This window comes from Plectropomus leopardus, chromosome 14, assembly GCF_026936395.1.
Source record: "Plectropomus leopardus strain MGB_pleo_1.0 chromosome 14, ASM2693639v1, whole genome shotgun sequence".
Taxonomy (NCBI): Eukaryota; Metazoa; Chordata; class Actinopteri; order Perciformes; family Serranidae; genus Plectropomus; species Plectropomus leopardus.
The window spans coordinates 10,088,620-10,102,581 of record NC_142189.1 but is presented as its reverse complement, the minus strand read 5'-3'; the positions used below and the strand labels follow the sequence as shown (position 1 = coordinate 10,102,581).

At 39.3% G+C, this 13,962-nt stretch overlaps 1 protein-coding gene across 5 annotated transcripts in view; it reads left to right on the top strand.

Annotated features, from left to right (window-relative positions):
• The window catches only part of palm1b (paralemmin 1b), a 33,243-nt gene extending 21,080 nt beyond the window's left edge, over positions 1-12,163 (top strand). For all 5 annotated transcript variants that reach the window (XM_088087352.1, XM_088087353.1, XM_042500950.2 and 2 more), the window contains 5 exons: positions 7-49; positions 1,030-1,110; positions 6,911-7,026; positions 8,209-8,279; positions 8,524-12,163. In XM_088087352.1, the coding sequence (XP_087943478.1) occupies positions 7-49; positions 1,030-1,110; positions 6,911-7,026; positions 8,209-8,279; positions 8,524-8,903 (691 nt within the window). In that variant the 3' untranslated portion in view covers positions 8,904-12,163. The remainder of the gene's footprint in view (positions 1-6; positions 50-1,029; positions 1,111-6,910; positions 7,027-8,208; positions 8,280-8,523) is intronic.
• Positions 12,164-13,962: the final 1,799 nt, after the last annotated feature.

Below are 13,962 nucleotides of genomic sequence, written 5' to 3'. Positions count from 1 at the left end.
CTTCAGGATGGCTGAGGTGTCACAAGAGGAGAGACTCCAGGCCATCGCTGTAAGTATTTGTACACACACCCAGAGATACAGAGTGCACATCAGGGCACAGTGATGGTCGTAGAATCAACAAATCATTGCTGCTTGTCAGGATCTGACCACTCGCTCTTAATGACTCAACCTTTTAGATCCCATCTCCTTCACCCATTAGAGGACACTGAAAGCTAATGTAGCGGCTACATTTTTTGTCTGTCTCTCTTCCCTGTGTCTCTCTCTCTCTCTATCTAGATGTCTTTCATTTTTTCGGTCTGTTTTATCCTCTCACTTTCTTTTTTCATGCACACAATGTCGTGGTTTCTGCCCAGTAAAATTATGCATATTGGGAAATACATTTTCACAAAACACTAATGGCAGACACAGTTACTGAAGCAAATTTGAATTTAATTCATTGTGAGTGTTTTTTACAGCCCAATAACTCCAAATCATTACACAGTGATTTAATCTGAACACAGCGAAACGTCAAATCTTTGAAATATCTGTCAACACAGATGGCCTCCATAGAGGGCACTTACTGTAGTGTGATGGATACAACTGTTCTGATCAACACCAACCACAAGGTCAAACATCAACATTTCAAACATTTTCCTTTGCCTGGCATATTGAGTGAAAAATATGACCTTATAAATGTAATGTACATTCATAAGATTAACACCAGCTTCCATCTCTTTCTTTCTTCCTGTTTTTCAGACACACTAAGCAATTACAAAGACTTAAACTTAATGTACTTAGTCATCAAAAGATACCTTTAAATCAGCAGCACTACCATGAAAGACAAGAGCTGGGTATCGTCCAAAATGTTTGATATCGATGTTGATAAGATACCTGAGTGTCAGCACTAATGCAATATAAATTTTGCGCCCAGCCCTGTTAAGGACGCAGTGTGGTGTTCTTTTAAAACATCTGTTTTCACATTGTTCCTAGTATTGTGCACTTGCAGAGTGATCATGATGTGTGTTAATGTGTGTGTGTGTGTTGTAACAGGAGAAAAGGAAGAGGCAGACAGAGATCGAAAATAAGAGGAGGCAGCTGGATGATGACCGACGGCAACTGCAGCATCTCAAGGTACGCACACACGAATAATGTAGAACATCGTCTGCAAACAGGAGGAGTTTGCTAATGTTTAGTCACTGAGTTACTTAGTTACAGTACAGTTAGTGGAGCTCCTCTTTATTGCAGCTTTGTTATTTCAGCAGTTTGCAACAAACTGAATCAAACACAGGTAAGTTCTAACAAGCAATGTTGCGGATTTGAGACCAAAAAGTTGCACCCTGTTAAGCTTCAGTATGGTGCATCTCAGATCTGATTAACCTTTTGAAACCTGGATCCGCATCAGTGTCCTTGTGCTGCGTTCAGATGCCCCATATTCACTGTTGTCTCCCCAATATCTCTCTGAAGGCCCGTTTAACAACCCACCTTTGAGTTTGGCATTTAAAAACATTTGATGGACATGTTACACAAACCAGTTCTTATCTAGTATAACCCCACCCCAAAATATCCTCATCCACAATCCTCATCTCTTGCTTTGAACATCTGTTGATCCTGTTTGGTTACTTTCTGAACAACTCCTGTGACTTTTATGTCTTTAGCAGTTTGGTTCAGATAATCTTAGCTATAATCTCATCGCAGCCTTAGCTCCTGTTACTGTTGCTTTGGATTTTAGTGTCGGTATTTCATTTATTTTTTTGTCTTCCTTGTCCTCACCTTGACACACAAATTCCACCATCTTGCATGGACAGACAGTGAACTGGTGTTTATACACCCAACACTGTATTTGCCATCCTGTGAAAACACGCCAATTCCTCTCTGTTTGAAATGTAGAGGAGGCTTCACACTGATAAGATTAAAGTATTTATGAATAAAATTCTTTCAAAGTGTAACCTGAACTCCTACATGCCTCTCCCTTACTCTCAGCAGAAATACTGCCGGTCAGTTGTGTGTTTTCTGTGAGTTATGCTCTACGTGTTAGTGGTGTTAAAAGCCTCAATAAACAAAATTAAACTTGGCAGTTCATTTTAAATCTGTCGGTCCCACACAGTGAGATACTTTCTAACTGCTGCTGTCACGGAATGTTCAGCAGATAACACCAGCAGCTCCTCCACATGCTGTTTATACACACACACACACACACACACACACACACACACTAAAAAAGACATCCAAATCTGTGTGCATGTGGACACACACTCATTATATCCAAGACAAGGCTTTTGTCAGCGCATGTGTCAGCACTATCAAAGCTATTTCAGCCTGGGACAATTCGGGAGGTCACAGATATGAGCAAAGGTTGTGGTGTATATCAGCCGGTGTAGACGTGTGTGTGACCTGTGCTACTGCCCTTGCGTGCTCCCACTTTTTCTATTTTCAGAGCAAACCTTTGTATGTGTGAGTCTGTACGTGTGTGTTCGTTTCTGTGTGCGTTGCTTCATGAAAGAACACAGAGGCCTCAGACAATGCGGAGGGCTTTGGCAGAGGAAACAGATTTTTGTCCCACTCCCAGCAACAGGAAAGGGCTCTTACACCCACCGCACCCCGCTTTCGTCTCACACGCACACACACGCACACACACACCGAGGGGAAGTGTAATCACGCTGTCCAGGAGCATTAGAAGGCTCTTTGTGCAAACCACAGCAAGTGTTGCTTTTCCAGAGGCAGCTTTCATGTGTAAAACCCAATAAATGTCTCCGTTTACTCACCACATTTTTACAAGCGTGTACCTGCCCCACCATAAAATCACACTAATAATACAGGATCCTACACACTCAGTCACACCCTCTCAGTGCAGACAAAATGGTGAGATGAGGTAATACAATGTCGTTAACACAGAAGAGTTCTGTTTTTAATTAGCCAGCCATGGTAGATATGATTATGCATGCAGCAGCTGGCAGTCTTTAATTAAAACCTCTAAATGTAAACATACTAATATGTCAAGCACACAGTTTATAGGGAAGCACATGATGTTTCAAAATGATACAATTAGTAGCACTGACATACTTCGAAAAAGTGTTTTATAGCACAAACTATAAGGAAACCTAGCCTTTTCATCCCGTTTCCAGTGTTTGTGTGAAGCTAAGCTAACTATGGCCTGGCTGTAGTTTAAAGAAGCTATAGGACATTCAGAGCATTGATTCATGCTGACTGCACATGGTTCGAAACATGGAGGTGGCTGAGCCAGCGCTAACAGTGCTAACAGTGCTAACAGGGCAAACAGCACTGACATAGTTAACTAACGGGAAAACAGAGGGTGGGCACTATGTTTCTGTAATGACACCGTGCCAATGTCAGTCGTAACTGCTCTAAGAGAGCAGTGCAGAGCTGCGGCTGTTAGCTAGCCAGGAGAATACACACACAGTAGTACACACCGTGTTGGTACTTCGAATTTGGTACCAGTATCCAATGGTTCTGTACTTACCTCTTTAAATAATCAATTTTTTTGAACAAGCTCGAGTCAACAAGTGATTCTGGCCCTCTGCCCTTTTCTAATCACACATAAAGCCAAGTCTCTGTTTGTCTGCATACCTGTGTGTATGTGTGTGTGTGTGTGTGCACATGTATACAGAACCTTTAATGCTTACTGTACATACCTAAGCGTCAAAGTATTTGTATTATCTAGCTCATAGTAAGAAAAAAAATTCCCAAACTTTTTTCAAAAATAATTTTAAAGGAAAAGAACAGCTGATTAAATAATTACATTGTTGGAAAATTCTTTAGTAACTGAAGAATGAAAGTTTTAGGTTTTCATTTAGTAGAAGGAAAGATGCAAAATTAATTTTAAAAAAAACCACAAAACCCCTCTGTTCCCTACAGCTGCTCAGTTCATTTGGAGGTGTGTGTGTCGGTGTGTGTCAGTGTGTGTGTATCACAGTTCCGCCCTTTGTCTGCTACGTTAGCAGGTTTTACTCCAAAGAACAATGGAGAGAGACGTAACTTCAGCGCTCCAGCTTTACGACTGTCCGTGCAGACTGCTGTGTGTATGTGTGCGCGTGTTTGCATGCGCATGAGTGAGTACATTAAGTGATGTCAGGCGTTGGGGTAGTAGGGTGTGGCGACAGAGTAGAGCGAGAGTAGAGAGAGGGAAGCAGGGTTAGATTCAGTGCCCAAGAGACCATGCAGGGCTGGGGTATGAGGAGTGTTAAATTACACCGTGAGAGTGTGTGAGCTGTAAAGCTCTGTTGAGCTAGATGTCTGGAGTGGAATTACTCAATGGTGAAAGTAAGAATGGAAACACTTTAAAAGATAAAAATGGATTGGAATTGAGGGAAACACACCCTAAAATTTACAACCTTATTCAAAATGCTATACACAAACCCAGTTCATGAACTTTGTGATGGATACAGATGCATACAGGAGAGAGGAAGGGGCGGTGGTCGAGTCCGAGAAGCAGGGAAAAAAAAGCAGGGGGGAGTTTTGCTGAGAAATTCTTGTTGCATCACTGGAGAGGAATTCACATCAAGCTCAGCTCCAGATTTTCAGTCCAACTCGTGAAACAAACGCTTTTTCTAGCACTTTTCCTTATGGCCAAGCAGGGTTGAATTTCACTGCACGGGCTAACAGCTGCGACTAAGACACACTGTTATATTTACCTCAGAGCATGCCAAGTATTTGCTCTGATATTAGCTTATCTGCAGGAGGGAATGTGGATGGGGAGTCCAGATAAGGATACAGGGCTGTTTGGAAATTGATAGAAGAAATAAACATAGACTGAAAATGAGATGAAGAAGTGCAACATAAGAGAATAATAAAGTGAAAAATCAGCCACAGAACAAAACATTTTATTCCCATGTTGTTGTTCTTCTTCAGTTCATATGGGAGCATTTAACCTTTTGTAACCTAAGCAAATTGTGATGATTTCTTTTTAAAAAAAAAAGGGAAGAAGGCAGAGAACAGCAGAGAAAAAAAGACCCAAAAATTAGCAAGAAATTAGTAAAAATTGAAAGGAAATTATCTGAAATTAAAAAAAAAAGAGTTTAAAAAAGAAAAGATGAAATGATTGTTTAAAAAAATAATAATTTAGTAACACAATTTTAAATAAATATCTAATTCTGATTATTATGAATATAGTTTTTCTTTTTTTCTCTACATATTTTTTCCCAAACTTAATAAAAATTTTCTAACGTACTAATTTCTTGAAATTTGGGGGACATTTCTTACAAAGTTGCTCATTGCCTTTTCCCCACTTTTTTGTTAAAGAAATCGCAACAAATTTCTCAGGGTTGAAAGGTTTAAGCACTTGTGAAAGGCATCTGATAACAGCATAAGAGAACTGATGTTGCTTTCAGTTTCAAAGAGCTAATTATCTTGTCCTAGAATATGTTTTATCTACAGGGATTGTAATGACAGTAACAGTTTACAATCAGTACATTTAGTCACAGTTTGTGCTCTCAATTTGCCCGTAAAGATTTTCATAATTATCACCAACCTCTAGGAAATTTTTGATGCAGGTCAAGATTAGAACTATTTTGTTTTTATCTTTTAGCGACTTATCCAGATTGCCAATCCCATGCTCAATTTAGTATAACAGGAGAATTATATCATGGTTTGGATTTTTTCTGCTCACTGTCAGAGGCTTAGATGCCCTGGCCGCGTGCCACAGTCCACTTGGCAACAACAAGTTGGCAGCCGTCGAAGAATGTGACCAAATCAGTGAGTGGCAGCAGTCAGCAGAGAAGTGCTGGGCGCACTCACTGGTAGATTTTCACTGTAGATTAGCCGAAGGGCTCGTCGTTCTCACTCAAAATACTGCTAATCTCTTCTGAAAGAAATTTCACGTGATGTCAAAGTGAGAAAGCGTGCCGCATTTGGGGTGATTGAAGCTCTGCTAATGAATTAATCAACTATTCCTGATGAAAGAAGCGTGATCAAAAGCTTTCTCCATGCTTTTGCCCTTTTCATTATAGCTGATATACACACTCAAACACCAGACAGAGAGAAAATATAGTAAAATGTGTCCTGCTTTTTACTACAAATAAGAAATTATAGAAAAAGTCTCTGCTCAGACTTTTTGGATATCTGTAAACTTTCACTTTTATTTTCTAATATATATATATTCTTTTATATATTTCCTATATATTTCTGTGTATTGGACTAAAAATATTTTACTCCAATTTTACTCCAGTATTTAGGTATTTCTATGTCCCAAGCATTTTCGTTACTTGGTTGCTACAAAGTAAAATTGGAAGGCTTTCTTTGAATTCCTAATGTTGTGGAGAAGAGCTTGTTTTTCTGTAACTGTAATGAACGCTCCATTTTTTAGAAATAAACTTAATAATCCTCCAAATTCTGACACTTGCTTTTTTTATTACCAGCATTAATTTGCACTTTCACTTCTCATACTTCTGATGACATTTAATATTTTAAAAAATTGTTAGGTAGTTAAGTACAGTAAATATCAGATACTTTGAGACTTTTACTCAAGTAATACTCTAAATGTTGACTTTAACATCTACTCAAGTCATTTCCTGGTAATATCTGTACTTTTTCTCATGTATGGCTGTCAGATATTTCATCCACCACTGCTAATGGTCATTCTCCATTAATCTGTCAGTTATTTTCCTGATTTATTGATTAGTTGTCAGAAAATTGTGAAAAATGTTGGTGTTTCCCAAAGCCAGAGATGACATCTTGTGTTGTCCACAACCCACAAATACTCAGTTTACCGTCAGAAGAGTAAAGAAATTGGATAGATTTACATTTGAGAAGCTGGAGTCATTGAAGTTTGTGTCTTTTTTGGGTAAAAAATTACTCAAACAGATTAATTGAATATCAGATTAGTTGGTGATTACTTTTATGTTTGACATCTAATCGATTAGTCGTTGGAACGCTAGTTCATTCTGAACAGTATCTTTATTTTTATGTCCTCCTGCAGTCGAAGGCACTGAGGGAGCGCTGGTTGTTAGATGGAGCTCCAGCGGAGGAGGAGACTCAGAAGCGTCTGCATGAGGACGAGGTGAAAACCAAACTCCTGGAGCAGGTCATCCTCAGGTCAGCATCTAAAAACCCCTGCATGTCAAACTGTTGAAAAACAGCAAGATTATTGTTTTATTCACAAGTGAATGGGTCAAACATTCCCTCATATACCAGTTTGTATGATATGTGAAGGATTACAGCCCCACAAATTTTAGTGTCACACCCTTATTGTGAAGTTACTCGGGTTAGGTTTAGGCAAGTTAAGTGTAGGTCAAGTTTAGGTGTGTGTGTGTGTGTGTTTATATATATTCTGCCATTAGTTTTTCATATGTTGTCTTTTCGTGAATTTTTAATTGTTTCTTGTTGAGCCCATTCATCTTTTTGCACTGTATACTGCTGTTTTCTTGATCATTTTGTGTATTTTAAATTGTGCAAAAATAACATAAAACGAGTTATGTAAAATTACGTGGCTTAGGTTCAGACACGTAAAGTTTCGTGGGACAGGTTTTGGTAAATAAAGTTATGTAGGTGAGGTTAAGGCAAGACGTTATGTAGGTTAAGTTTAGGTAAAGGAACATGCTAAGGAAGTACCATAAAATAACTCAAAGTTTACCTGGTCCCAAACACCGGCCTCCTGGGAAAAGTCTTGTGTTGTTTGACTCATCCACCACCCAAAACTGCGTCCTTATGCAGGCTTTCGTTCTTTATACTACTGTACTTCCTTCTTGTGTGTTTTATACAAATTGTGGTATATAGTACAAACAGTGCATGAGAACAGCTTGGTGTGGTCATTGTAAAAATGTATGCATGTACCTGTATATGTCCACGGATTAAAAAAGCCACGATTTTGCTGATGATAAAGCAAAACTGTAAGCTGTATTAATAATGGAACAGAACTCAGAGGTGGTCGATGTGTTTCTAAGTGCAGCCACAGTCAGTCAACAGGGCTGATTTTTATGTGCTGTTGATGTCATGTGACCAGTATTCGTTGTTCGTGATGTAATCCAATTTGAGTGTCCAGACTGAGACAAATCTCGAGAAATTTGATTTCAGTCAGACTTTAAAATGGTGTTTGAACTTTTGAGTTGTGAAAACCTGATTCCAGTCTGTAGCCTTTATGTCTGCAGTCCAAGTATAAGCACAAGATTATTATATGCTCAAAGGTTGCCTTTAATGACAGTATTAAGGTCTTAAGGGTGTAAATTAATTACTGATTCATTGTAATAATTATTTTGCACATGTGTGTTTCTACTTCAGGCTGGAGCAAGAGATTGAAGAACTGGAGACAGGCACTCCAGTCAATAAGGGTGTGGCCAAAGAAAATGGAGGTAAGTTCAGTACCCATGGCAACATATGATCACACAGGAAACCATGGGAACGCAGCCTGGACACCTGTGTCAGAAAGAGACAGTGAGTTATTAATGGCTTCATTTGCTCTGTTAAATAGTTCCTCTCCGCCGGAGGTAATTAAAACAATATTTCCTCTCCCTCTTTGTCTCTGACTACCCTGACCACCCTCCTTCCTTTCTGCCTGCTCCTAACCTCTCCATGATACTCTGGCGCTCCCTATAGGTGAGAACGGAGTAGTGCAGAGCTCCGGTCAGACCCCCAAGAGAGAGGTTACAGGGATTGAGGCCAAGCTGCTGGGTCCCAGTCCTGACCAAGCTAGTGCGGATAACCCTGTCACCCTGGTGTTCATGGGCTACAAAACCGTGGAGGAGGAGCAGGAGACCCACACAGCTTTGGGAATGGAAGGCGTGGATGGCAACGTGAAGGCTGAGTTTGTTGTCATCGAGGATGGGGAGGGGAAAGCGGGAGGGGAGGCCGCCACAGAAGAGCAGGCTCCACCCAATGGGAGCATGGCGGAGAAAGAAAAGGCCAATGGAGGCGGAGAGGAAGGGGAGAACGAGAAGGAGAAGAAACAGACCTGCAAGTGCTGCACGGTCATGTGAGTTGTGTGTATGTGTGTTTGGGGGTGTGTGAGGGTGTGTGAGTGCACACCTTTGTCTGTGCAGGCCTGTGTGCCCATTGCATGTGTCTGTATTTGCAGATGTGTTGTGTCTGTGTGGGAGTGTGTGTGTGTGTGTGTGTGTGTGTGTGTGTGTGTGTGTGTGTGTGTGTGTGTGTGTGTGTGTGTGTGTGTGTGTGTGTGTGTGTGTGTGTGTGTGTGTGAGGACTGAAAAAAAAAACAAAAAAAACAAAGTACAGTCACACAGCCAATATACCAACAATGAGAGCCAAATACAAGCTCCAGCTACAAAAACAACAAGAACCACAAAGACTCATAAGTACACTTTTCTCTGTATACTTTCTCTGATATGTATTTGACTTTTGATTTCTATTGATATTTTTCTATTTTTCTGTCTTGACATTTATATTGTATTCAGTATGTATATCTTTATTATGGGACGGTGTACTGTAAGTTCATTGTTATTATTGTTGGAAAAAAAGAAAATGTATTAGCTCTCTGGATTGTACTGCTACCCGCTGGGAAAAATCTGGAAACTTTAAATCATTTAACAGCAAACTATGAAGGACACAGATACTTAAATATATATATATATTTCTCTGTGTAGGCCTACCAATTATTTATCGGTCAATTTCATATTGCAATATTGTCTAAGATATTATTTTAAATAGTATTTTAATATATTGATATGAAATTATGTTTTATACAATGTATTTATTGTTTTTGGTTCTTAATATCATCTCCAACCATTAACTGCATGTAAGCTTGTAAGCACTACCAGATTCGCGTTACAATCATTAACAAGTGTCTGTGCTTTCTTAGACTCATATGTGCTCATATCTTTAGTCACACAAGTCTTTCTATTCTTGATGCAGCGTTAGAGATAAAAAGAAATCCACAGCACGAGGACAAAGAGGCTGATTAGCGACCATATCGCAAACCGCACTAGCTTCTCATATATGTGACACACGGACATGAAGATCACAGCTTTTGTGTTTTTTAAATAAGACGGATACACTTGCTTTACGATCAATAGAGTCACGGCGAACCATTGCGCGACGATTAGAAACGCTTAATTTTGTTCTCTCAACAGTAGAATCAATGTGAATCTTATGAGGTAGCACTGCATGAAGCCTTGCAAACTGTTTTGACTGTCTTGTCACTTGTTAGGTCTTAATTATACGCTATCACGTTCACATGAATGTAAAATCCAGGGGTTAAATTGGGATTAGTTCTGCCATAATGAGAAGAGGCGGTCTTGCTAAGCTAAAAAAAAAGAAAAAGAAAAGAAGCTTTTTTTTCTCTTTATGAACCAAATAAATATCTGATGATACTGTAGTTTCACTGTGTGTTGGTCGACTGCTGGTTTCTGTCTTGCTCGCTCCCAGTTTAACCCCTGACTCTTTTGTCTGTAGACCCGGGCCCGATACTACTTGAATAGATTTGCAGAAAAAGAAAGATTTGAGGCATTTAGATAGACTTTTCTCATTAATAATGAGAATCTCTGGGGACCTTGAGCACAATATAAAGAATGTGGTTGTGCCCAGGTACCCAAGCTTTAACGTAGCTATTGTATTAGAAATAGGCCTTATTCTGTAAGCGTCTACCAGTCTAACCATTTTAAAGATGCAGCTCCTTAGCTGAGCTGTAGCTTTAACCATCTCAATTATGCCAGCAGTAGACACACTCTTCCTTCTCCGCGGTGATACGATTGGTGAGCTTAGCATGGTAAAAGGAAATAGTTCCACATGAAATCGCTTACAAAAAGGTCTCTGGATTATATCGAGTAAGTGGGTCGTGATTTTTGGAAAGCGACATTACTTTTGAGTTTTTCAAAAGACAAATATCTCCAGCAACTTGGCAACTCACACTAAAACGATCTAGACAGATAAATAGGACTACAGGTAAAAGAAAAACTGTCCCTTCAAACAGTGCAGGTTGTTAGCAAGATAAATTGTGCATGTATACCATAGCAAGTCAAAGCCCTGAAAGCCTATAGAAATACATTTTGGCCCTAGTTTACTCACTTGTTTGGCGGACTGAGGCCATTCTGGGCCGGTGATGTTACGCCTCTAATGCTTCTGCTCCCCACCATGTCTCTGATTCACCCACACATCATCACCATTAACACCATGTTTCATCCTCATCTTTGAACACACACAGCTCCACCTTCTATGCTCGGAGACACGCAGTTCAAAAACCTCTGAAGTTGGTGCTAATCCCGAGTCTCGTCTAACACTCTCCATCTCACCGACTACTTTTCAACTCTGTCTCTCTCTCCTTCTGTCTTACTCAAATCACTGGTGAGGGGGATTGTGGGAATCTACTGCCTCCTGCATATGAATAAGAGTCTTTCGCAACCTTCAGTGCCAGATGCATTCTCTCATGTCCTGCCTACATTCACCACCAGAGAAATGATCCCTTCTAACATTCCAAAGGGAGGTCAACAACAGGCGCGGACAGATGAAATATAGTCTATGCTTTCCATATGTACAGTTCCACTGTAATTGTACAACTTGCAACTTCCTCTCTGATATTGACTCTCATGTTTTTTTCTTTCCTATGGCCTCTTTGCAAGGCGGTATATTGTATTTGATGTGTGTATTTTTAAAAAAAAGATGACTACATCTGTGTATTGTTGGTGCCTTTGTCAGGTTCAGTTGGTTGGACTTGTCTGTCTGCCGCCATTTTTTAGACCGGGGTTTTTCTTGCTCTGCTCCTGGTCATGATGACCCAATGGAAACACTGCCTTCTACTCCAGAGGGGTATGGTAGAATATAACTCTCATTTTTCACATGATAACTATGAATAAATGCAGCTCCGACAATAGGTAATATGTAGACTACTGTTGGTGTCTTGAAAAACTTTGTAACCTGTATTAACATTTTTAAATTGTTGACTTTACTGCAACATATTACTTTTTTTTATTCCTAGCACACACAATAATTAAAAGACAAACACACGAAATTTAACATTTTACCGGATTACAAACTTTATACAGGAGACTAACTGACAGTCTATGTATTCATGTACAGTATATGCACATGTGTGCACATCTATATGCACACATACATCTGTATACATAGAAATACATGTAAATTTGTTGAGCTAAAGCTTTGCTTTATCGTGGGTCTCTGGAACAGCAGCAGAAAAAGCAACCTTGTGTTAGACCAATGCCTGTTCATCTATTCTGTGGTCGTCTAAATGTTTAATCTTGAATAAAACTACTGTTTGTTTACGGCATGTCAGATAAGTGTGTATGTAATCAACCAAATGTACACACACTGTAGATAGGAGCGCTACCATGAGCCATGGCTAATGATCTGTGCGGTTTTGGCATCTCAGCTGATGGAGCCACAGATTGACACCCTTCTGGGGAAAAGTACACATGATTATACACAGATAAACCATTTATGTAAGGATGGAGCTGGCTGGTAAAAATAACACTGAAATTGATAAACAATCGAACTGCATCTTACTTATGGATAGAAAATCATATAGAAGAGTAAGGTTTGATTTTAGGAAAGAGATTAAAGACAGGCAGGGGCGTAGCACCAATGTATAAGCCCTATGTGGGCCCCCCACCCTTCCTCTTTTGATCCATGTCTCTCTCGTGCACCTCTTGATTTTTTTATTTATTTTTTATTTTTTTACAAATGAACTTTGCCTTCTTTCACTTTTCTTTCTTTCTTTTCTTGTTTGAAACTCCGATTTCCCTTTTCTTGGGAAGTTCTGCTCTCTTTTTACATATTAAAAAAAGTATAAAATCAGTTTCCTCTGTGCATCGAGCACTGTGATTAACTGTTAAACACTATGATGTCAGCGCTAAAATAAGAATATCTATCGTATCTTTTTTTTTGGCTGACCTGTTAACATCACATACCAAATAGGTTAGCAAGAGGCAAAGGAGTTGCATGTTGAGCGATAAAAACATAACTTTTTGGCGCTGTTCGTTTCATACCTCGGTTTTTTCTACACACGAATGCTGTTCCGCTTACGCTCAAAGCACGGTGCAGGGAATAGATTCAAGATTCAAGATTCAAAGTGTTTATTGTCATATGCACAGTATGGAAACATGTTTCCCTGTACAATGAAATTCTTACTTTGCTGTCCACAGAATGCCTAACGTGTAGCAAATATAAAAGAAATATGAAATAGAAATTTAGAAATTTACAATAGAACAAATAACACAAGTGTAAAGGCACTAAACAATTTTAAGTAGCAGCATTTAAAGTACAGGACAGCAGGTAAAAACGTAGAAAGAAAAGTAGAAAGAACAGTGCAAATAAAACAATATGGTCAATATGGAGCATGCATATAATGCCTAAGCCAGTTCAGTACCAATTGATGCGTAAACATGACAGAATAAATCTACCCCAATCACATTATCTAGATGTGTTCATCCGACTTTGAGAAATTTGATTTAGTACAATTTCAGTCAGACTAATGTGTTTACATGAATTTTAGAGGCCCAGTTTCAATTGGACTAACACAATAATTCGACTATTTCTAACATCATGTAAACATGTATTACACCCCTGAAGACGGGATGGAAACATGAAATATAGTTATAGAGCACAGTTCCACCAGTAATGCTGCATATTGAGCATAAATGGGATTTCAGCATCATTGTAACTTCAAACTGTATGTTCATTGGCTGGGGTATTCTGTAAAGTGCAGTGCCTAAAACATGCCACTAGAGAGCATCCGTCCCCTGTTTTTGAGGTTACTCCTGTTGCAATATTTTTAAATACACTGTGAAATAGAGGGTGAAAGGCAGATGGGCATTTTTAAAAAAGTGTCCATCAAATGGAGGTCAGGTCCTACACAACAAAGCAGATAATTATATAACTTTATGCTGCAGGAGTTCTGCCTCCAATTAATAAAAATGTAAAAATTCTCTTGAGCCAGGCATGAATTGGGTTTATTGCATTTGTAGACACACTCTCTGTGATGAGACCGAATTCACCGTTTAACAGCAGTGGCAGAAATGTTCCACATCACAAGACAGAATATGTTGTGTGCTGTTTTTAGGTCACACC